The following is a 20,011-nucleotide window of genomic DNA, read 5'->3' on the forward strand; positions in this document are numbered from 1 at the left end:
GAGTGATGACACTGGTGGGTGACATCCAGGACTGGTACTTCCTCTTGAGAGCATTGGGGAGCCATAGAAAATTTGTTTTGGGGACACACCGCAAAGTAATTAGGGGCTCAGCTCCTTTCTCGGGGTGACTCCTAGTGGTACTCAGGAATCACCAACCAAGGCTGGCATGCACCCAGCTTGTTGAGCTGAATCTCCAGCCAAATGCTTTCCTGATGCTGCTCAGTCCTCACTACTGTTGGTGTGCAGGAGACGGAGCATCAAACCCTAGGGCTCCTACTTGCAAAACCTGCACTCCAATCCTTTAGCTATCTCTCTAGACCCCAAAATAGTTTTTCTTTTTTGTCTCTTGGGCCTTACCCGGCAGTGCTCAGGGCTTGCTCCTGGCTGTACTCGGGATCACACGAGACGCCATGGAGTGAACCTGGGTCGGCTGGCTACAAGGCAAACATCCTTCCCACTGTACTTTTGCTCTGGCCCCATTCAGCATAGTTTTTGAAGTATTATTTGACTGAGTTATATTTATGCTTAAAAAGAAAGAAGGGGGCTGGAGAAAATAGTACAGCAGGTAGGAAGCTTGCCTTGCATACGGTTGACAAGGGTTTGATCTCCCCTAAGCATCACCAGGAGTGATCTCTGAGCACAGAGCCAGGAGGGAGCCCTGAGTAGAGCCGGGTGTGGGGTCCTCTGCCCTCCAATAATAAAGCATTGAAGGAAGGATAGAAGGAAGAGGCGGGCTGCAACGGGTGCCTCCGATATGAGAGGCTAGCGACAGATGAGGGGAGAGGCAGAAGAGATAGCACACGCTTTGCATGCAGGAGGCAGGGGTTCAATCCCCGCATTGCACATACTGTGCCACCATTTGTTACTCAGCGGTCACTTGAGTACCACCAGGAGCCTGATCACTGTCAGGCATCTGGCTCCAGTAAGGCGGACGCGCCTGGCGGAGACGGGCCGAGAGCGGCGTGGAAGGGAGTTCCTGACGAGAGTGCAATTTAACAGTATGAATGAAAGGAGGAGTCAAAAAGGCCGCTCGCTGTCTGCCTTACGCGGTTGGACCGTTAGGGATGTCACTCACGAGAAGGCCCGCCCTCGGGGCGGGGCGCGCCCGAGGACCACGCCCCTAGTGCCCCGCCTCCTGGCCGTAGGCTCGGCGTCGATTGGCTGTTTCGAGGAACGCGCCAAAGCCTGGCCTGCGCCTGGAGGGGGCGTGTCCCGCGTCACTTCCGGCGGCGTCCCGGGATGCCCCTTCCCGGCCTCCCCGGCCCGGAATTTCCGCCCGGGGCGTCCATTTTGACTCCCCGACCTTGGGCTGCGGCGCGCGACTGTCCGCGGTCCGCTCCCCGCCGTCATGTCTGCGCTGACGCCGCTGCTCCTGAGGGGCCTGGCAGGCCCGGCCCGGCGGCTCCTGGTGCCGCGGGCCCAGGTGCACTCCAGGCCGCCGCGGGAGCCGTTCGGCACCACGGTGAGAAAACGGGCCGGGGTCCCGCGGCGGGGTCGGGGCGGGCGCGCGGGAAGGGTCCTTGCAACGCGCGGGGACGCGGCGGGGACACTGCGCGGGCGGAACGCCGCCGGCCTCCCGCACGCAAGGGGCACGGACGTCCCCCCCGGGTGGAACTTGGGGGCCGTGTGGCCCAGAGGGAATCGGGGGACCAGTGAGCCTGGCCGGGGCTGCCCGTGTCATGGGCATGTCGTTAGGGAAGTGGGGACTCCCCCCCATCTCCAGCCACCGCAAAGGGGGACGGCCGTGGGGACTGGGTTCAGCGGGGGCTGTTTTTGAGGGGACGGCTGGGGGGTCGCGCAGGGCTGACTCTCGGCTCTGCCTGGGGGACCACGGGCGGTGCCGGGGATCGGACTCGGTCATCCGCCCGCGGATGCTTCCGGAGCGGTCCTGGGCCACTCGGGCGACCCGGCCCTTCCCGTGCGGGCCCGGGAGCCTCACCGCGGGGTCCCTCCTTCTCTCCGTGCCGTGCAGGATGTCGTCGTGGGGCTCACCGCCTGCTTCCTGTGCTTCCTCGTGCCGCCCGGCTGGGTCCTGGCCAACCTGGAGAGCTACAAGAAGCGGGAGTGAAGGGGACCCCCGCCCCGCCCGGACCCGCCCGCGCCGGCCTCCCCGATCATGTCTCGCTGCAGTCTTGGCCGGCCTCCCCGAATCATGTCCTCAGTCGCTGTGACCTCCGCGGCCGTCCTGAGCTCTCGATTTCGCCGTGGCGACCCCGGGGCCGCACAGCTGGATTTCTAAGGCCCTGCGCGGTAGGGCCCCTGTTGTAACAATAAAGTCTGTTTCCACCTGGCTTCTCGGAGGAGGAGGCTGGCTCTCCGCCTGGGGGTGCTGGGGTGGGAGCCGGGTGAGGCCTCCACCGCTCCTGCTCAGTGGTCCCGTGTCCTCCATCGCCCGCCCAGGAGTGGGGTTTCTTTGCTTGCTGTCCTGGGCCCCTGCATTTTGTGGCCTTGCCGGGGAGACCTGCCCTCTTACTAGCTGGAAGTTTGTCCCCGGGGTGACCCCTGTGCTGTGTGTTGCTGTCTTGTGGGGTGCTGAGTGCAACCTTTTTTTGGGGGGGGGGGTTTGCGCCACATCCGGCAGTACTTACGGGTTACTCCTGGCTCTGCACGCAGGGATCACTCTTGGCGGGGCTTGGGGGACCATATGGGACCCCAGGGATCAAGCCTGGGTCGGCCGCATGCAAGGCAAGTGCCCTCCCTGCATTGTAGCTTGTCCAGTGCCTTTGCCCAGACCCTGCCCCTGTCAGTGGCCTGTTCCCTGCCCCCTTGCCCGCTGCTTGTCCATCTCGTGCCCTTGCCTGGGTCTGGCTGGGGGTTGCATGGAGAACACCCGAGCTGCTGGCTTGGCCGGCACGCACGCGGGACAGGCGGACTCTGCCCTCCTCGGCACTCCGGGTGACATGGGTGATTTCTGAGCACAGGAAGCTGGGATCTGGGGTGAGTGGGCCGGGGTGCCCGGTGAGAGGGGACTCTGGGCAGCAGCTGACCTTTGTCTTTTGCTCCCAGGCCTTCTCAGTGGTGGTGGGCAGTGCCCCTGGCCCAGTGCCCGCTTGCTGTCGCCCTGCAGGCAGTCTCTTGGGACTTGTCTCCACAAAGGCACCCTTGGTGTGGACAACGTGCAGGGGGTCGCAGGCTGGGGTGTGGGGGGCATCTCACCACTCTCCAACATGCCTGGGTCACGTGGCCTTACTGTCTGTCCTTCCCTGTCACTGCTGCTCTGCCTCTGCCCCGTGTTCGGCTCCTGCTTTGGGGGTGCTGGGGCCTCAGTGACCTCAGATGACCTCAGTTTGGTCATCTCCCCAGAGCTTGACTCGGGTGGCTGCCTCTGAACCCGGAGAGATGTCCTGTTGCTGTGTCCCTGAACCCTCAAGTCCTGTCTTGAGCTCCCCTCTTCAGCTGTTTAGATGGGGGAGCTGGTGGGAGCAGGCCTGTTGCCCCTCTGCTCCTGCTCCCCACACCTGTGGGGTTCCAGCATGTGGTTTGGGGTGCATGGGGGGAGTCCAGGAGACCTGCATGCGGTGCTTGAACCCCACCCGCCCCTTGGTCTTTCGTGAGGCCTGAGGCCTCTGTCTACTCCTCGTACATCTCGACACCAGCTCTGGGGCCCAGGGCTGTCCTGTATTGTCCCCTGAGCAGTGCTTTCTGCGTCGCTGTCCCGGGCCAGGTGCTGGGCCTACAGGGGCTGTCCCTGCGTGCTGGGTACTGGAGGGTCGGGAATCCGGGCTGGAGTCCGGGCTGGGCTCCTCCACAGCCATCACCTGACCTCATACCCCATCATCCAGCCTCTCTCAGCCTCCGTTTTCACGGGTGTGAAATGAAGGTGACTGGCAGCAGAGCCCCCCACTGCCAGCTTCCTGTCCCCTGGAGCCCGGAACATGCCACCTTAGAATAGGCGACGGTCCAGGCCCAGTGCAACCCTGACTACACCCAGTCACGCTCCAGGATCACTCTGGCTCTGTGCTCAGGAGCCACGCCTGGCAGGGCTCGGGGGACCCTGTGGAGGGTTGGGGGGTCTAAGCTGGGTCTGGTGTTCAAGGCAAGCACCTTACTCCTGTACTGTTTCTCGGGCTCAAGCCCCGAGTGTCCAGCGGTGGATGCAGCAGACAGCTGTGCGCGCATCGGGATGGGTGGACAGCAGCGGGGGCCCCCTCTCACAGCCTACAGCAGGGGGACCAGCGTCCTGCCACTCCCCCGGGGTTGCTCAGCCCCGGGAGGGAGCCCCACCTGCAGACACCTGGACTTTGGTTCACTCAAACCCAGGCCTGCCCACTTCTGACCTCAGATCTGTTAAACTCGGCACCTGTGTGGTGGAAGTTGCTGGGTCGGTGGCATCTGGCGGTGCCAGGCTGGCGCCGTATGGCTCCGAGGCCCCGGGCAGGCACCCCAGACAGACTGGAGGTAAACAGGCGGCCTCGGAGGGCCTTCCCTTTGCGCCTGGGCCCCTCCCCTCTTGTTTTGTCTCTGGGGACCAGGACCAGGCCAGAATCACCCCCTCCAGCCTGCGTTCCTGGAGGCTCCAGACTCCAAGCCCAGCTGGGCCAGTGCAGCTTCTAGCCTCCTGTGGTGACGTTCTGTCAGGATGGACCCCTGGCTTCACAGAACCATCTGAAGAGAGATCAGACCCCTCAGAGGACACAGGACAGGAGGGCTGGAAGGGGGCAAGAACCACCAAGTCGATGGGACAAAATTGGATCCTGGGACTGGATGAAAGGTCCAAGTTCCCCAAAGGCCATTTCCTTCCCACTCTGCTGCTGAGAGGGGTGCCAGGAGGAGGGTGGGGTGGCCCTCATGCCAGGCCCCAGACCCCCTGTGCCCAGAGGCAGCTGCCCAGCGTCGACCCACAGGAGTGCGCTTCAACGCCTTACGAGGCTGCTACCATCTAGCCCTACCCTTCAGCTCAGCTCTCCGCCCTGGGTGTTGCCACTCCTAGTCTTCGGAGCGGAAGTGAGGGAAGGGAAAAAGTTGTGTAAAGCTTTTTCTTTTTCTTGGTGGAGTGGGGGGGGTCTCCCCAACAATCCTAAGGAGCCCGAGGGTATTCCCGGTGATCCTCGGCCTGGTAGTTACACTTGGCAGTGCTCAGGGATGGAACTCAGCAGACTCCTGGTTCTGCATCCTGGAGATCGCTCCTGGTGGGCTCCGGGTACCACATAGGGTGTCAGGGATCTTACTGGGGTTGGCCACGTGCAGAGCAAGCGCCCTACCTGCTGTACTATCTCTCCACCCTTGCATTAAAGATTTCAAAAGGCCAAAGAGACCGTGTTTAACCTCAACTCGTCATTGGCAGATATAGGTTCTTCCCACCCACCAAGGGCCTGCAGGACAGTGAACAGACCCCACTTACAGCTGGGGAAGGAACGAAGAGTGGATGAGCAGCACCTCTGAGCTCAGTGGCCCCCGAGTTCCCTGAGTTTGGAAGCCACTGCAGGGGACCAGGGACCCAGTGAAAAGCCTTTTGCAATGTTGCTGGGACCCAGCAAAGCCAGTCAGTGCTGGGTGGTGAGCCGGGCCGGCGGCACCCTTCACCCACTCCAGGCAAATAGCTCATTCTTCCTCCCTGGGCTCCAGTGGGGTAACCCTTCCCGGTGCAGAGAAGCCGCTGAAGTCAGGCTGTGAAAATGTGGAACCAGAGCTCGGGCGGCACCCCTGCTGAATAGCACCTTCAAGCACCCAAGGCCTTGCTGCTTTTCATTTTTATTCCGTTTATTTTGGGGCTACACCTGTCGGCGGCGCTCGGGGGAACCATACACTGAACTAAGCATTGAAAAGGGGTGGCTGCCTGCAAGGCGAGTGCCTTTCCCAGAATCCTGTTTCTCTGGATTCAGCCTTGCTGCTTTTCTTGTTTTGTTCCTACCTGCAGCTTTTCAAATACACTTTTTCTTTGGCCGTAGAACATGCCGTTTACTCTTCACCAAGTTTCCCCGTCGGTAACATTTGTTCCTTATGACAACAGGGAAGAGCACAGAGAACAAGCTGGGAGGGACAAACAAAGCCCCAAACTAAAAGCACCCCAAGCAAGCAGGCAGCGGGGCCGTGGGGGGGACGATTCCGCGTTGCATGCACAACTGCTTCCCCTCGCCCGGACCTGCTCCCTGAACCTGGCGACCACTCATCCACTTCCCATTTGGGCCGAATCCCGGCTTCGGGAGTGACCCAGTTCTTCCGGCCTTGGGTCCCGCGCAGGGAGCCGACAGCGGGGAGCGCCGCTGCGTCCCGAGGCTCCAGGGGCGGACGCGAGTGACACCACGCTCGGCGCAGGCGCCGCAGGCAACCTCAGCCGCCCGGGTTTCAATTTCAGCCGCCGTCAGCGGTTCAGACGCGGCTCCCGGACGCGGGGGTGGGGGTGGGGGGTCTCCCTGATCGCCGGCGGGAGCTCGGGGAGACGCGGCCCGAGCCCGGCAGCGCGCGCTGGCGCGGGTGGCGGGGAGGCGGCGCCGGCGAGGAAGAGCCGCCGTTGCTAGGGGCGTTGCCAAGGCGGGGCCGCGAGCCCGGCGCTTCCGGGAGGAGGGCAGCGGGTAACCCGGAAGCGGTCGGCAGTGCGGCGCTGTTTAAAGATGGCGGCGGAGGAACCTCAGCAGCAGAAGCAGGAGCCGCTGGGCAGCGACTCCGAAGGTACTGGCCGCGGCGGGGCCGCCCGGGCCCGGCCGGCGGGAGCGACGCGGGGCCGCCCGTCCACGAGGAGGCCCGGGCAGAGCCGGCGGCGACTGGGGGCGCAGCGTGCGGGCGGCCCCTGCCCCGACCGCCGCCGCCGCCGCCTCCCCTCCCCCTCACAATGGAAGGAGTCGCCGCCGCCGCCGCCGCCGCGACCCCCGGCGGGCGGGCGAGCGGGGCGGACCCGGACCTGCGGGCCCGGCCCTCTCCCGCGCGCCGGGGCGGGGCCTACGCCGCCCCGCCCCCCCCCCCCCCCCCCCGCCCCGGCCGGGGCTCCCGGGGCCCGGCGCACCCCGCCGGCTCCGAGGCCCGGGCCCGGCCCCCGCCGCAGCCCGCGCCCGGCCCCGGGGCGTCGAGTTCGGTCGGACCGCGGAGCACAAAGGCCCGGGCGGGCCGCTCGGGATGCGGCGGCGGCGGCGGCGAAGGGCCGCGGGAGCGTGCCCGGGGCGCTCGGCCCCGTTTCCGGTCGAGCCCCCTCTTCTGGCCTTGCAGCCCCGGAGCGCCCGCCGGGCCATTGTCTGCGGAGACGCCGGCCGGGCCCGGCCGCTCCGCTCCCCGCCCCTTCTCCCGCCGGCGACTCGGACCCGGCACCCCCAGGGTCCGGCCCCGAAAGCCCTGGGGCCATGCACGCCCCTTCTGACCGCATCCCCCCGCCCCCCCACCCAGGATGGCGAGTCCCAGCCCCGCCAGGCGGAGGAGATCGGGCTTCGGGCTTACCGGAGCCCCGGGGCTGGGATCCCGGGCAGTTGGAAGTTCGCCTCCCAGGCACACCCCTCTCCCGGGGACCGCCCCCTGCTGGGAGGTGGCGGGGCCGCGGAGCAGTGGTGGGCTGCTCCCGGCTCTGGCCGTGACCTCCGCTGCCCACTCCTGGTGACCTTGAGCCCAGGGCCCAGCCTTCGCGGTGCTGCCTGTAGGTTGGGCGGCCCTGCGAGTGGATGGAGAAAGTGCAGGCCGCCAGGAAATACCCCCCGCAGCCCGGGACCCGGCCTCAGCTACCCCCCAAGAGACCCGCCCCTCTCCCGCCAGCACCCCCAAGGCTGCTGGGAAGTGAGGCGAAAAGCAGGGCAGCAAGAAAGGGGTCTCTGCGGTGACCTCGCTATCCCTCACGTGGTCCTGTGTGTACGATTGTGGGAGCCTGCCAGAGGTGCTTGGGGGATGCAGTGCCCAGAATCGAACCTGGGGCCTTGGGCGTGTATATGGTTTACCCTTTGGACCACATCCCTGGCCCCCACACTCTCGTTTTAAAAATGAGGCAAGGGGTTGGAGCAATAGCACAGCAGGTAGGGCATTTGCCTTGTATGCGGCTGACCGGGGTTCGATTCCCAGCACCCTATATGGTCCCCTGAGCACCGCCAGGGGTAATTCCTGAGTGCAGAGCCAGGAGTAACCCCTGTGCATCACTGGGTGTGACCCAAAAAGCAAAAACAAAATAAAAATGAGGCAAGGCCAGGAGGCGCTTTCATCAGGGTAGCAAAGTAGGTGTGGCCCGTGCGTCCCCAGACTCAGGTGTCCCCCGCTCAGGCTCTGCTCCTGGGTGGCCCTTCCCGGCCCAGCGGCCCCCACGGAGCACGCCTGCCGTCCCGACACTGCCTGTTTCCTCCTTGCAGGCGTTAACTGTCTTGCCTATGATGAAGCCATCATGGCCCAGCAGGACCGAATTCAGCAAGAGGTGAGGGGCGTTGCCCGAGGCCCATGCTCTGTCCCCACTTTGGAAGCCCCCTCCTCTCCGAGTTGTGCGGGGGTCCTGGATGCCTTCAGGGGTCTGTGCACTGCAGGGTGGCGGGTCACAGCCCTGGCGCGGAGCCTGATGCCATTGTGCCCCCCCGCAACCCCCCACTGCCCACAGATCGCTGTGCAGAACCCTCTGGTCTCCGAGCGCCTGGAACTCTCTGTCCTGTACAAGGAGTACGCCGAGGACGACAACATCTACCAGCAGAAGATCAAGGTGGGCTGGGCCACAGGGAGTGGGGATGCCTCTGGTGGCTCTTAGCCCGGACCCTGGAATCTACCCCTGGAGGCGCCCGCAGCTCCTTCCCTTTGTCAGAGCCCAAAGATTCTGCCAGTGGGGGACAGGCTGGGAAGTGGGGGAGGGGGGGTTGTCTGGTTCCCCGGCGGGGCGCATGGGACTGGGGCATATAGCAGGGAGGGGGTTCCCAGACACCTGCTAGGCCCTGCAGCCCCCTTTCAGTCCCAGGGAAGTCCTTGCCTGGTCCTTCCTCCCCAGCCTGGGGGCTCCGCTGGGGTCTAGTAAATGTGACTTTCTCCCAAGTGTGTGATGTGCAGAAACCCTCCCTGGAAAGGAGGGGCCTTTGGAGCTCCTGTCCTAGGGTCGGGCTGCTGAGCTGACACAGCCTTTCCGGGCGACAGTGGCCAGTGGCATGTCGGCTGGTCACTGGAAGCCTGGGAAGTCCTGGGGGTGCCGGGAAGGGGCCAGCCCTGCATTTGCTGCTGGATCTTTTTTTTCCAAACCCAGCCTGAGTGCACTTGCACTTCTCACGCGGGGCAGAGGTCAAGCGCCACACGTGTCGGCCAGCGCTGCCGTCTGTGGGGATCCAGCCTGCCCCAGATTTGGGGTCTGTCCGTGAGCCAAGGCCCCGGCTCTGGGGCAGCCGACACGTCCGCCAAACTTGGGTTCTTTGCGGTGGGGTGCGGGGGGGGGGGCGCGCACACGCTGCCGTGCTCAGGGCTGACTCCTGACTCTGCTTGGGGTCGCTCGTAGAGGTGCTGGGGTTGGACAGGGCTCAACCTGCCCTCGGAGCAGTCTGCTTGGAGCCACTGCCGTCCCGTCTCTCGCGCAGGAAGGTGCAGCTTGAGGCAGGCGACTGGGCTGGGGGCCGAGCTCCGTGCCTGGCACACGGCCAGAGCGAGTAGGCAAGCAGGCGGAGTGGCAGGGAGCCCACGCCAAGGCCGCCTGGCACACGCGGTCACACCACCCGCCGAAGTGGCCTGGCCGGGCACTGGCTGGGGCTCAGCTGAGCAGCCCTCGTGCTTTGTGGCAGGCCCCGGACGCCCCCACTCTGCCGGGGCCCACCCTCCCTGGGGCGCCCGAGTGGGTTTGGCTGACTCCACCCTGGGAAACGTACCAGCCAGGGCCCGTGGGCTTCAGGGGGGAGGCGGGCAAGCGCCCGGCCAGGCTGGCAGCTGCAGAGGCTTGTCGGCGCCGAGCGTGGGATGGGCGAGTCCGAGCAGGCACCACTGTGGCCCCAGGGCAAGAGCCGCCCCGACCGCTCTCAAGGGCGGGACCAGGGGACTGAGTTGCCCGCAGGAAGGGCCAGGGAGTGGCCGGAAGCACCCAGGATGGGCCCCAAGACTGGCGGTCACTGGGGGCTTCAGGAGGGTCTGGGTGGGCTGAGGAGTCGGGTGGGGGACGCTGGCCTGGGGTCTGGGCCCCTGCAGCGGGGGGCCAGCAGAGCTGAGTGGACACGTTGGAACCCCGAGATGCAGGACATGGCCCACAGAAGCCGTCCCAGCCCCAGCGGGCATCTGCTGTCTATGGGCACTGCAGAGGGGCATGTCGCTCTGCTCCAGGAGGTGTCCCGAGGCAGGATGGGGGCTGTGTGGAGTCCAGGTGCCGGCAGCAAGGGAGAGGGGTGCTGTTGCCATGACGGGGACTGCCCACCTCAAGTTGGGGCGCTCACCCCCTGGGTGGCGGCGCTAACCACCTGGGAGGAGGGTTTGACCTTCAACCCAGGTTTCGGTGACCTGGACCCAATGGAAGGCCCACTGGGGTGGCACCAGAGAAGGACTTGGTCTTAAAGTGGCAGCAGGCCTCATGCTGACCTGCTGGTGGGTCGGGACCAGTAAGGAGCAAAAAGTGGATGGTGGCAGAGGAGCAGGGGACCCCCAGGAGCCCTGGGGACAGGCAGATGGATGGACACGAGGACCCAGACTGAGGTCCTGCCAGGGTGGATGTGGTGTGGAGGCCGAGTGGGTCTCAGGGAAAGGCCACAATCAGGGGAAGGTGGGCAGGGGTGTGAGGGGGAAGGTGTGGGTTACCCTCCGCGGAGGGGAGGAAGGCGGGCGACAGCGGGGACCCGTGGCAGGGTCGGGTGGCGCTGTACCCCGGCTGTGCTGGGGAGTGGGGTGCTGACTGCACCCTCCCCATGGCACCAGAACATTCCCGGAGGCTTCACTGGAGAAGTTGTATTGGGCCAGGACCAGCCGATTGATTCGCCCCTTCTGGGGACCCGCCCCTCCTAGTCATTCTTAGGGGTCACTGCAGGCCGCGCGTATGTGGTCCTCCTCCGAGCCACAGTCCTGCCCCTTGCTGCTCCATGTCCGTGGGCAAACAGTTGGCATCGCGCCCACAACCAGTGCGGCAAGTGTGGTGTTCTGGGGGCACTGGGCGGGGCTTGCCCAGTCGCTCCACCAACCGCGTTAGCAGGCAAGGGTGCCAGCTGGCTGCCTGGATACGGTAGCGTCATCCTGCCAAGATGACCCCCTCGGCCCACCTGGCCCTGGCCTGATGGGGACGGACGTGGGGGGGCCTCTCTGCAGGACCTCCACAAAAAGTACTCATACATCCGCAAGACCAGGCCCGACGGGAACTGCTTCTACCGCGCTTTCGGCTTCTCCCACCTGGAGGCGCTGCTGGATGACAGCAAGGAATTGCAGCGGTGAGGGGGCGGGGGACCGCAGGGGCGGCAGGGGCTCCCCGAGGCCAGACCCTGGGCCCTGCTGTGCAGCCGCTGATCCCCCGGGGCCTGCCCCCCCCCCCCCCCCAGGTTCAAGGCTGTGTCTGCCAAGAGCAAAGAGGACCTGGTGTCGCAGGGCTTCACCGAGTTCACGATCGAGGACTTCCACAACACGGTGAGCCGCGGGCCGGCCGGAGGGGCGGGCGGGCCGGGCTGGCGCCCCTCCTTACTGGCCTTTGTCCCCTCCCCTCGGCGCCAGTTCATGGACCTGATCGAGCAGGTGGAGAAGCAGACCTCGGTGGCCGACCTGCTGGCCTCCTTCAACGACCAGAGCACCTCCGACTACCTGGTGGTCTACCTGCGGCTGCTCACCTCGGGCTACCTGCAGCGGGAGAGCAAGTTCTTCGAGCACTTCATCGAGGGCGGGCGGACCGTCAAGGAGTTCTGCCAGCAGGTGCCCCCGGGCCCGGGTGGGCAGGGGCGGGGCAGGGCAGGGTGGGGGGTGGGTGCCCCCTCCCCGGGCCCTGACCGCCCTGTGCCGCAGGAGGTGGAGCCCATGTGCAAGGAGAGCGACCACATCCACATCATCGCGCTGGCACAGGCCCTGCGGGTCTCCATCCAGGTGGAGTACATGGACCGCGGCGAGGGCGGCACCACCAACCCGCACGTCTTCCCCGAGGGCTCGGAGCCCAAGGTCTACCTTCTCTACCGGCCGGGACACTACGACATCCTCTACAAATAGGGCCCAGGCGCTCACGGAGGCTCCGGGGTTGTCAAGGGCCACACCCCCCGCCCCCGCCCGTCACTCCCTCCCACGTTTTATTAAAGGGGCGCTGGAGGTGACCCGTGTGTGTGTGTCCCTGCTGCCCGCCTGGCTGCTGTCTGGCTGCCCCCTCCCCTGCCCAGGGCGGGGCGTCTTCTGTCTTCCGCACCCCACCAGGAGCCGTCTGGAGGAGGCGAGGCCTCTTGGGGACCCTTCCTGGCTGGTGGGGCTCCGCTTCCTTCCCTTCAGGCTTTCCCCCCTCTTAGCTGGCCCATGGGGCTTCCGATAGGTTTGGGGTGTTTCTGGAGGACTTGCCCAGGGGCCCAGGACTCCCCCGTTTTCAAACTGCCCCTCAAAGGCCCCCCTCCACCCCTGCTTCCTGCCCTCCCCCGGGGTCTGCACGGTGGAGGCGGCCTGGGTGGAGAGGGTGGCCTGGTGCTGGGGGAGCTGGCTCAGGGCAGGAGGAGGGTGGTACCCCCAGGGGGCGCCGGCCTGGTGGGGTGCATGGTCGACCCCCTGGGTTCGGGCAGGGCGTGCCAGCCCCCATACTCCCACCCCACCCCACCCCTTTGCCTGTGCCTGCTTTGCACCCCCTTTGCTTGGGCCACAGGCTCTGCATTGCCTTCACCCTTCTCCCGCCCCCAGCACATGTGGGGTACCGGCCCCCAGGCTGTGAGCTCCGCGGGGGCAGGCCCTCAATAAACGCGACGTGCTGCCCACCTCTGCCGTGTGCCCGTGCCTCACCGCCCGCCCGTCCGCCCACCGAGGGCGGTGACCGCGCAGCGCTCACGGCATTGCTGGAACAATGATCTTTATTGGGGGGACTCCTGAGGGCGGGGGTGCACGAGAGCCCCAGGCAGCAGGCCCAGGCCCGGCGCTGGCTCTGGCCTCCTCAGAGCTGGGAGCGAGGTCCGGCGGGCTCAGGGGAGTCTGAGGGCAGAAGGGAGCGGTCAGAGCAGGAGAGCGGCGGTGGTGGGCATCCCCGACCCTGCGTGGGGGTGAGCGGGGGCTGAGCGCGTGTTAGTGGGCAGTTAGTGAGCAGCCCCGGGAGGGCCGGGCCCTGCTTACCAGTCCTGGCCAGGGTGGGTGGCGGGTACCTCAGGCTGGAAGGCAGAGGACAGTGAGAGCCGGCCCGGGGTGGGGAGGGGCAGGGACGCGGGGTGGGTGGGGGTGGGGGCACGTACCCACGGGGAAGTAGTGCGGGAGCTTCTGCTGGTAGATTTTCTCGTCCTTCTCCAGAAACACGCAGATGATCAGCCGGTCCACCTGTGCGGGGGCTGCTTAGCCGTGGTTCCGCGTTTGGACCACACCTGGCGGTGCTCAGGGAGCATGCCAGGCGGTTTGGGGGACTAGGAGGGTGCCAGGGATCGAACCTGCCAGCTGATTGTCGCCCTGGCCCTTGCCGATCCCTTGTTTAGCCACGAAAGTCACAAGCCACTTAAGCTATGCATTGGGTCCCCCTGTCCCAACCTCAAGTCTGGGGCAGAAATGAGCTGCCCAGGAACGGTGGCCAGCAGGGCCACTCTGCACCCTTGTCCCAGGCCCCTGGTGTCCTGCCGCCCCACCTCTCAGCCTGGCCTCACCTTGTCCTTGTGCTGCTCCAGCCACTCGCGCAGTGCACTCAGTACCACGTCAGCTGCCTCCTCATTCGGGTATCCTGTAGGGGCGACCACGGTGAGACGCCAACCAGCTCCCCAGGCCGCTCGGGCCCCGCCCCTAACATCCCGGGCCCCGCCCAGCTCCTCCGGCTAGGCCTCGCCCCGCCCCTAACGTCCAGAGCCCCGCCCCCGGCTAGGCCACGCCCCGACACCCAGAGCCCCGCCCAGCTCCGTGCTAGGCCACGCCCCCAGCCCAGCTTGGGCCCTGCACGTCGTCAGGCGGCTACCTGATACCCTCTCGCCTTTTTCCTTCCTTACCAAACACGCCGGTGGAGATGCAGGGGAACGCCTGGGAGGGGCGGGGGGAAGAAAAAAAGGCGGGGAACAGGGTCACTCTCTGCCGCAGCCCGAGTGGCTGGGCTTCGGCCCCCACCCGCACCCGCTCACCGCGGAGCGGAGCCGGTGCTCCAACAGCAGGTCCAGGCTCCTCAGGTAGCAGCTGCGGAGCTCGGCGGCCTGGCTGTCGTTGGGCGGGCCGTGGGCGATGGGCCCCACCGTGTGGATGACATCTGCCGCGGGAGGGCAACAGGCTCAGGCCGGCCAGGCTCCTGCAGGGGACAGGACTCCAGCCCTCCCCTCCCCTCCCGGGCACACGCACGGTTGTGTACCGCAGCAAACTCCACGCCTTGGCGACCCCCGCAGCGGCGTGGGGGCCCTCCGGACAGGCCAAGGGGCTGCCCCTTCCCTTGGGGCCTCCCTTCAGAACCCCAGCCCGCCCGAGCTCCAGGCACCCGCGAAGTGCAAGAGGCCGGTCCTGAGCACTGGAGCTGGAGAGGTGCCCCGTGAGACAGCCGCTTGTCATCCCGTGGGATCCGGATGGACCCTAGCCCCCCCAATCACGTCGTGTCCCCCACTCACACTTGGCAGGCAGCCGGTAGCCGCAGGTGATCTTGGCCTCGCCAGTCCCGCAGCTCTGCAGGGTCCGGCATTCCTCAGTGAGCAGGGGTCCAGCGGCCCGGTGAATGCAGCCGTCCACTGTGGGCGAGCGGCCAGTGAGGGGGGGAAGGGCGGGCGCTAGGATCCCCGCGGCCGGCAGGGGGCGCGCGCGGCCGGGCTGGCCGCCGCCCGCGGGGTCCGTCTCGGGAGCAGCCCAGCCCCTCTCCAGGTGCCACCAATCCGCCGCTGCTGCGCACCTCCGGGTGCGGCCCCGGCGCCGCAGGTGTCCCGGGCGTCGCCCTGCTCCTTAACGAGCCCGGCCGCCTCCTCGTTAGCGCGTCGGGTTTAATTGGGTCCCGGCCAGGGCTTGTTGACAAGGCTCGGAAGGGACCTCGCAGGCGGCCCTGGGGACCCCGGTGCAGATCAACAACTCGGGCGCGGGGGTGGGGGGAGCGCAGGGGCGAGGCTGCAGCGGCCCAGCGGGAGCAGCCGCGAGGTACCCGCCAGGGGTCAAGTTGGGGCGCGCCGCTCGGCAAGTCCTTGCCCCTCTCCACGGATGCTTCTGGAACAGTAGGGTGGCAACTCCTCCGGGCCGGAGGACTGGTACGAGCTGTTTTTCTGCACCCCCCATCCCCCGACTTCCTACACACCCCTGCTCCGAGCCAGCAGCTCCCGGGGAAAACCAGCTGCGGGGACACACCAGGTCGCCCCTCCCCCCCTCACATTCCCATTTCATGAACATGCCAAGGGCGGCTCCCCCTGGGCCACGGTCCCACTGGCAGGGGCCCAATGACACTGGATTTTGCCCCGGAGAGGGTCCCAGGGCTGGGAGTGGGTGAGCTAGGCTGGGGTGCTCTGCATCCGGCTCTAGCCTGCTCCCTCCCGTTCCTCCGCCAACCACAAGTCTGGCCCTGCACCCCAGTCTCCGGCTCAGCACAGCCCACTTCCTCCGCCCCAGTCCCCCAGCTCGGCACCCTACTCCTTCTAACCCAGTTTCCAGCTCAGCACCGCACTTCCTCTGCCTCTGGCTTCTCCTTGGGCTGGGATGGGCTGGGATGGTTGAGTTTCGGCCTCAACCATCTTTGTTTTTTTTTTTTTTTTTTTTTTTTTTTGCTTTTTGGGTCACACCTGGAGATGCACAGCGGTTATTCCTGGCTCTGCACTCAGGAGTTACTCCTGGCGGTGCTCAGGAGACCATATGGGATGCTGGGAATCGAACCCGGGTCAGCCGCGTGCAAGGCAAACGCCCTACCCCCTGTGCTATCTCTCCAGCCCCTGTTTTGTTTGTTTTGAAGCCACACCCAGAGGTGCTGGGGATGAAGCCCGAGACAGGTCCTTCCAGCATCTTCCTGGCTCCTCTCTAGCGAGGGGCTCAGGGCCCCACAAGTCTCTGCCCATCACAGATCCCAAGATACTGCTCTCACTTGCCTGGCATTAGGAAGGAAACTGGCACCGAGAGGGTGAGGCCTGCCCCTCCTGCTCTCGCTCTTCCTACAGTGACACGTTTCCGACAAGCGGGGTTTGGGGTGCTGGCCCCTCCACCCAGCCTCTGGCCCCTCCTGCGAGGGTCGTCTGCCCTGTCCTAGGGGCTCCCAGACAGGCTGTTACCCCCGCTTGGAGGCCCCCAGTCCTCTTGTTCAGGGGGAGGGGGGTCAGGGTCATCCAGCTGCATTCCAGCGGTCTGGGGGTCAGGGAGGGTGCACCCCGGGTCCCAGAGGTGGGAGCAGGGGCTCCTAGGGTGCCACCCCCAGCTTAGGGTGCTGTAATATTCATGAAGGGCAGATGAGATATTTAAATTTATTCAGCAATAAACGCCCTCAATGGGGCACATTCTTCACACTAAACAAACAAAGCTGGGCTGGGCTGATTAATTATTTACTGGGCATGGGGCAGCCCAATTGCTCCCCAGAACCCTCTCTGCTGGACCCCTCGCTTCCCTGAGCCTTGGAGCTGGAGTCACCTCTGAGACCAGCTGAGGGGACCCCACACCAGCCCCCTCATGGGACAGAGATGCAGTCAGCTGGGGTACGGAGTCCCCGGGTGCCAGGCCCCCAGAGAGGGGGCATGGGGCACGGGCAGCTTGGGGTACAGGGGCCCTGGCCTCTCACACAAGTTCAGTGGAGCTCCCTCCTGACCCGCTCACAGTCCCTCTGTGCCTCAGTTTCCCCCCCTCCCGTAGAGTCACAGACCTCTACATCTGGCCTGAGCGCTTAGTGGCTGGCCCCCGAAGGCCTGGCATCTTCTCACACCATGACTTAATTTTCCCTCTTTTTTAGGGGGGGGCCACACCCAGCAGTGCTCAGTCTTACCCCTGGCTCAGTGCTCAGAGATCACTGCAGGGAGGCCAGTGCGTCCCCCACACATCACCCCCTTGCACAGGGGTGGAAGCGAGCCTCGATCCCAGAGCTGGACGACACTCTGTCCCCAGGCTGGGACCCCGGTCGTGCGAGGGGATGCGCCCCTGAGGGGCCCCAGGCAGGGGGGCAGGGCAGAGGGTGTGATGGGGACTGCACTCTGGCCTTCAGTGACCCAGGGTCCTCAGAGGGCACCTGCAGAGAAAGGCCAACCGCCGGCGCAGAGCACTAGACTGAGAATCCGTGAAGGTGCTGCAGATGCGCCCCAGGCCGGAGCCCTCTCAGGGAGGCCCAGCTGCTGCCCCCAGGGGACACCTTCTGGCCCTCTCCAAATCAGCACCCCCCTCCCCAGGCCCCTCTAGCTGTGGCCGCCCCGGAGAAGACAGATAGGAGACAGCACCGCGATGTGATCTCAAATTCATCACGGGGCGCGCAGCTCCTTAAACGGGGATTTGGAAACATTAGGGCTTCATTACGTACACAAAGGCAGCGCCATTCATCACGGAAAATCACTCCCGGTATTAGACTCCCCGCAGCAGCTGCTATGGGGCCAGCGGCCTCCCCACGCCTGGCCCCGGTGCCCTGACCAGCCACTGCTCGGGGCCTCAGTGACCCCATCCGTGAAATGGAGCCGCACCCATGGCCCCATACGTGTGTCCCACCATAATCAGCTGGGCACTGAGACCCCGGGAAAAAGTCTCAAGCCTGAGCCAGACCTGGGCAGCCTGCAGCTCCCACTGAGTGATGGTAGGGGACCCCCCCCACAATGCCAATGGGGGAGGGACATCACAGTCCTGAGAAAGAGGTGACAGAGCTGGGCTGGGGGAGGGGGGCGTGGGCGCTGGGTCCAGGCCGGGAAGGCCGCCTGGAGGAGGCGGCATCTGAGCAGAGCCTGGAGGACAAAAAGGAGGAGGCTTGTTCCGAGACCAGCTGTTTGGGGGGCAGGACCCCTCACTGCAGCCCACTCCCCGCCAGCCTCCCCAGACCACCCCCGCCTGGACAGGGCGGCACCAGGACATGTTTTAGGGGCTGCCTGGTAGTTCCCTGGGGCCACCAGCTTCCTCTGTGGGGGTCACAGTGTCTGTCCCTGGGTCACAGCTTGGGGAAGCAGAGAGCAGAACCTTCTGGAACCTTTCCTGGGCTGGTGCGGGGGAAGTCATTACAGAGTAGCAGGGGCAGAGGTGGAGGATGGGGGGGCAGAGAGGGAAAGAGGGGCTGGGGGGAGGGGAGAAAGAGAAGGAACTGCCCCCAAAGACAGGAAGAGCAAAGGCACAAGGGAGGCAGGAGACGGATTCCGCGTTGACACAGAAATGGAGACAGAGACGAGAGATGCAGAGACAGCCACGGAGAGACAGGGTTGGAGGGTTGTGTTGGGTTTTTTGTTTGTTTGTTTTTTTTGCTTTTTGGGTCACAACCGGCAATGCACAGGGGTTACTCCTGGCTCTGCACTCAGGAATTACTCCTGGCGGTGCTCAGGGGACCATATGGGATGCTGGGAATCGAACCCGGGTCAGCTGCATGCAAGGCAAACGCCCTACCTGCTGTGCTATCGCTCCAGCCCCCGGAGGGCTGCATTGGGAGCTGGCCGGGTGCAGGCCAGGGTGGGCCTCCAGGACTCGCCCACCGGGGCATCTGATGGTATGCAATGCCCCACTGACCACGGGGGTCAGCAGCTGAGGAGGTGCCAGGCCCTGAGTGGCCGCACAGAGCCCATGACCGCGGGGGGGCTGGTGGTGCTGGCTGGCGGGGAGAGCTGGGGAGGGGGGGCAGCCCTGATGGGCCTGAATTAACGTGTCACTCCAGTGTGGCTGCGGCGGGCGCGGCCATGATTTAGATGAATAATTGAAACGCTCGGGTACATTTATTATCCCTTTAGTGCAACAGTGGCAGAGAAAGACAAGGGGTAATTGAAAAAACGCGCACAAATCTCGGCAAGCAGCCGCGGCTCAGGCGGGGAAACGTTTCAGGCCTGGTCACCGGGAAGGGCTGGGGCAGGCCCTGTCAGCCCCTGATTTAGGGCGCAACTCCCGCTCACCAAACAGTGAGGGAGTGGTTTGCAATGTCTCCCCGGTGGCCAATAACAGGCAGGAAGGGGCTCTGGGGGGGACCCAGGTCTAGGGCGTGGCCCCTGACGTCTCTCCACCACGGGCCCTGGACCTGCTCAGTGCCTCTGCACCTGCTGAACTCCTATTCGACCTTCAGAGCCCAAGTCAAATGCCCCTACGGTGCACGGAGGTTTCTAAGCAAGCTGGGTCTCTCCGGGCCTGGCACCAAACCCTGAGTTAGGACTCAGGGACAAGTATAACCCCCACCCTGAGCCCAGGGAAGGGAAGGGGATAAAAAGGTCCCTCAAGGCACATTGTGGGGCCAGAATCATGTCTGGCCTCAGAGTTTTGTGGAGAGTGTTGAGGTAAGCAGAAGGCCTGGACCCTGGGGTGCCTGTCAGCACCCCTGGGAGCCACACCGAGGTCGAGCGCACCCCACACTCCCTTCCCTGTCCCCCCAAAACTGCACTTTTCTCCCACTGGACACAGGGGGCTGCAGACTGGAACTCACGGGCCAGACCCCTCCTAGATGCCCCCACTCTCCTCCTGCCTGTCCGTCTCCCTTGCAGGGCCAGTCATGGGGTGCAGCTAACGCCCCTGAACAGAGAGGCAGCACAGTCTGGGGGCGCAGAGTGCGATGGGGGGTCTGGTGCCTCCTCGCATCTGCCCCATACGGGGTCAAACCCCAGCACCAACACCAGGGCTCACTCCCAAGCACCTCCAAGTGTGGGTCCCCCCAAAAAAGCAAAGTATGTGTGGGCTCAATGCAGAGGGTCGCACAGTGCAGGGGGTGGGCAGGAGAATGGGGCTGGGGGGGCGTGGGGGTCGGGGGGATGGCGGGGGGCGAATAATGTGGGGAGGAGCCTGGGGGCCGCATGTTACACAGGGTGGGGACACAGCCCCCCACTCAGTCAGGTCGGGGATGAATGTCGGATGCATGGGATGAGGGCGACAGGGGTCAGAGGTCCTCCAGAGTCTGGGGTGGGTCTCCCAGGCAGCCCGGTCACGGTCACGTTAGGCCCGTGACAGCCCC

The 20,011-nt window shown here is 65.3% G+C and overlaps 3 protein-coding genes across 4 annotated transcripts in view; 2 read left to right on the forward strand and 1 right to left on the reverse strand.

Moving 5' to 3' along the window:
- Positions 1 to 1,255: 1,255 nt before the first annotated feature.
- Positions 1,256 to 2,295, forward strand: LOC130039818 (cytochrome c oxidase subunit 8A, mitochondrial). The gene is made up of 2 exons (XM_056131746.1): positions 1,256 to 1,462; positions 1,973 to 2,295. The coding sequence occupies exons 1-2, from the start codon at positions 1,349 to 1,351 to the stop codon at positions 2,066 to 2,068; spliced, it is 210 nt and encodes a 69-aa protein (XP_055987721.1). The 5' UTR covers positions 1,256 to 1,348; the 3' UTR covers positions 2,069 to 2,295.
- A 4,196-nt stretch (positions 2,296 to 6,491) lies between these two features.
- Positions 6,492 to 12,125, forward strand: OTUB1 (OTU deubiquitinase, ubiquitin aldehyde binding 1). The gene is made up of 7 exons (XM_056131717.1): positions 6,492 to 6,609; positions 8,256 to 8,317; positions 8,495 to 8,593; positions 11,146 to 11,264; positions 11,373 to 11,457; positions 11,542 to 11,736; positions 11,827 to 12,125. Exons 1-7 carry the CDS (start codon positions 6,552 to 6,554, stop codon positions 12,022 to 12,024), a joined length of 816 nt encoding a protein of 271 aa, XP_055987692.1. The 5' UTR covers positions 6,492 to 6,551; the 3' UTR covers positions 12,025 to 12,125.
- A 739-nt stretch (positions 12,126 to 12,864) lies between these two features.
- Positions 12,865 to 20,011, reverse strand: part of MACROD1 (mono-ADP ribosylhydrolase 1) — a 92,480-nt gene continuing 85,333 nt past the window's right edge. The window contains exons 5-11 of one of the 2 annotated variants that reach the window (XM_056131714.1): positions 14,562 to 14,678; positions 14,091 to 14,212; positions 13,962 to 13,992; positions 13,629 to 13,702; positions 13,230 to 13,311; positions 13,114 to 13,148; positions 12,865 to 12,975 (exon numbers count right to left, since the gene is read on the reverse strand). In XM_056131714.1, coding sequence (XP_055987689.1) covers positions 13,144 to 13,148; positions 13,230 to 13,311; positions 13,629 to 13,702; positions 13,962 to 13,992; positions 14,091 to 14,212; positions 14,562 to 14,678 — 431 coding nt within the window. In that variant the 3' untranslated portion in view covers positions 12,865 to 12,975; positions 13,114 to 13,143. The remainder of the gene's footprint in view (positions 12,976 to 13,113; positions 13,149 to 13,229; positions 13,312 to 13,628; positions 13,703 to 13,961; positions 13,993 to 14,090; positions 14,213 to 14,561; positions 14,679 to 20,011) is intronic. The other variant, XM_056131713.1, reaches the window with a different exon arrangement.

This window comes from Sorex fumeus, unplaced genomic scaffold, assembly GCF_029834395.1.
Source record: "Sorex fumeus unplaced genomic scaffold, SorFum_2.1 ptg000093l, whole genome shotgun sequence".
Taxonomy (NCBI): Eukaryota; Metazoa; Chordata; class Mammalia; order Eulipotyphla; family Soricidae; genus Sorex; species Sorex fumeus.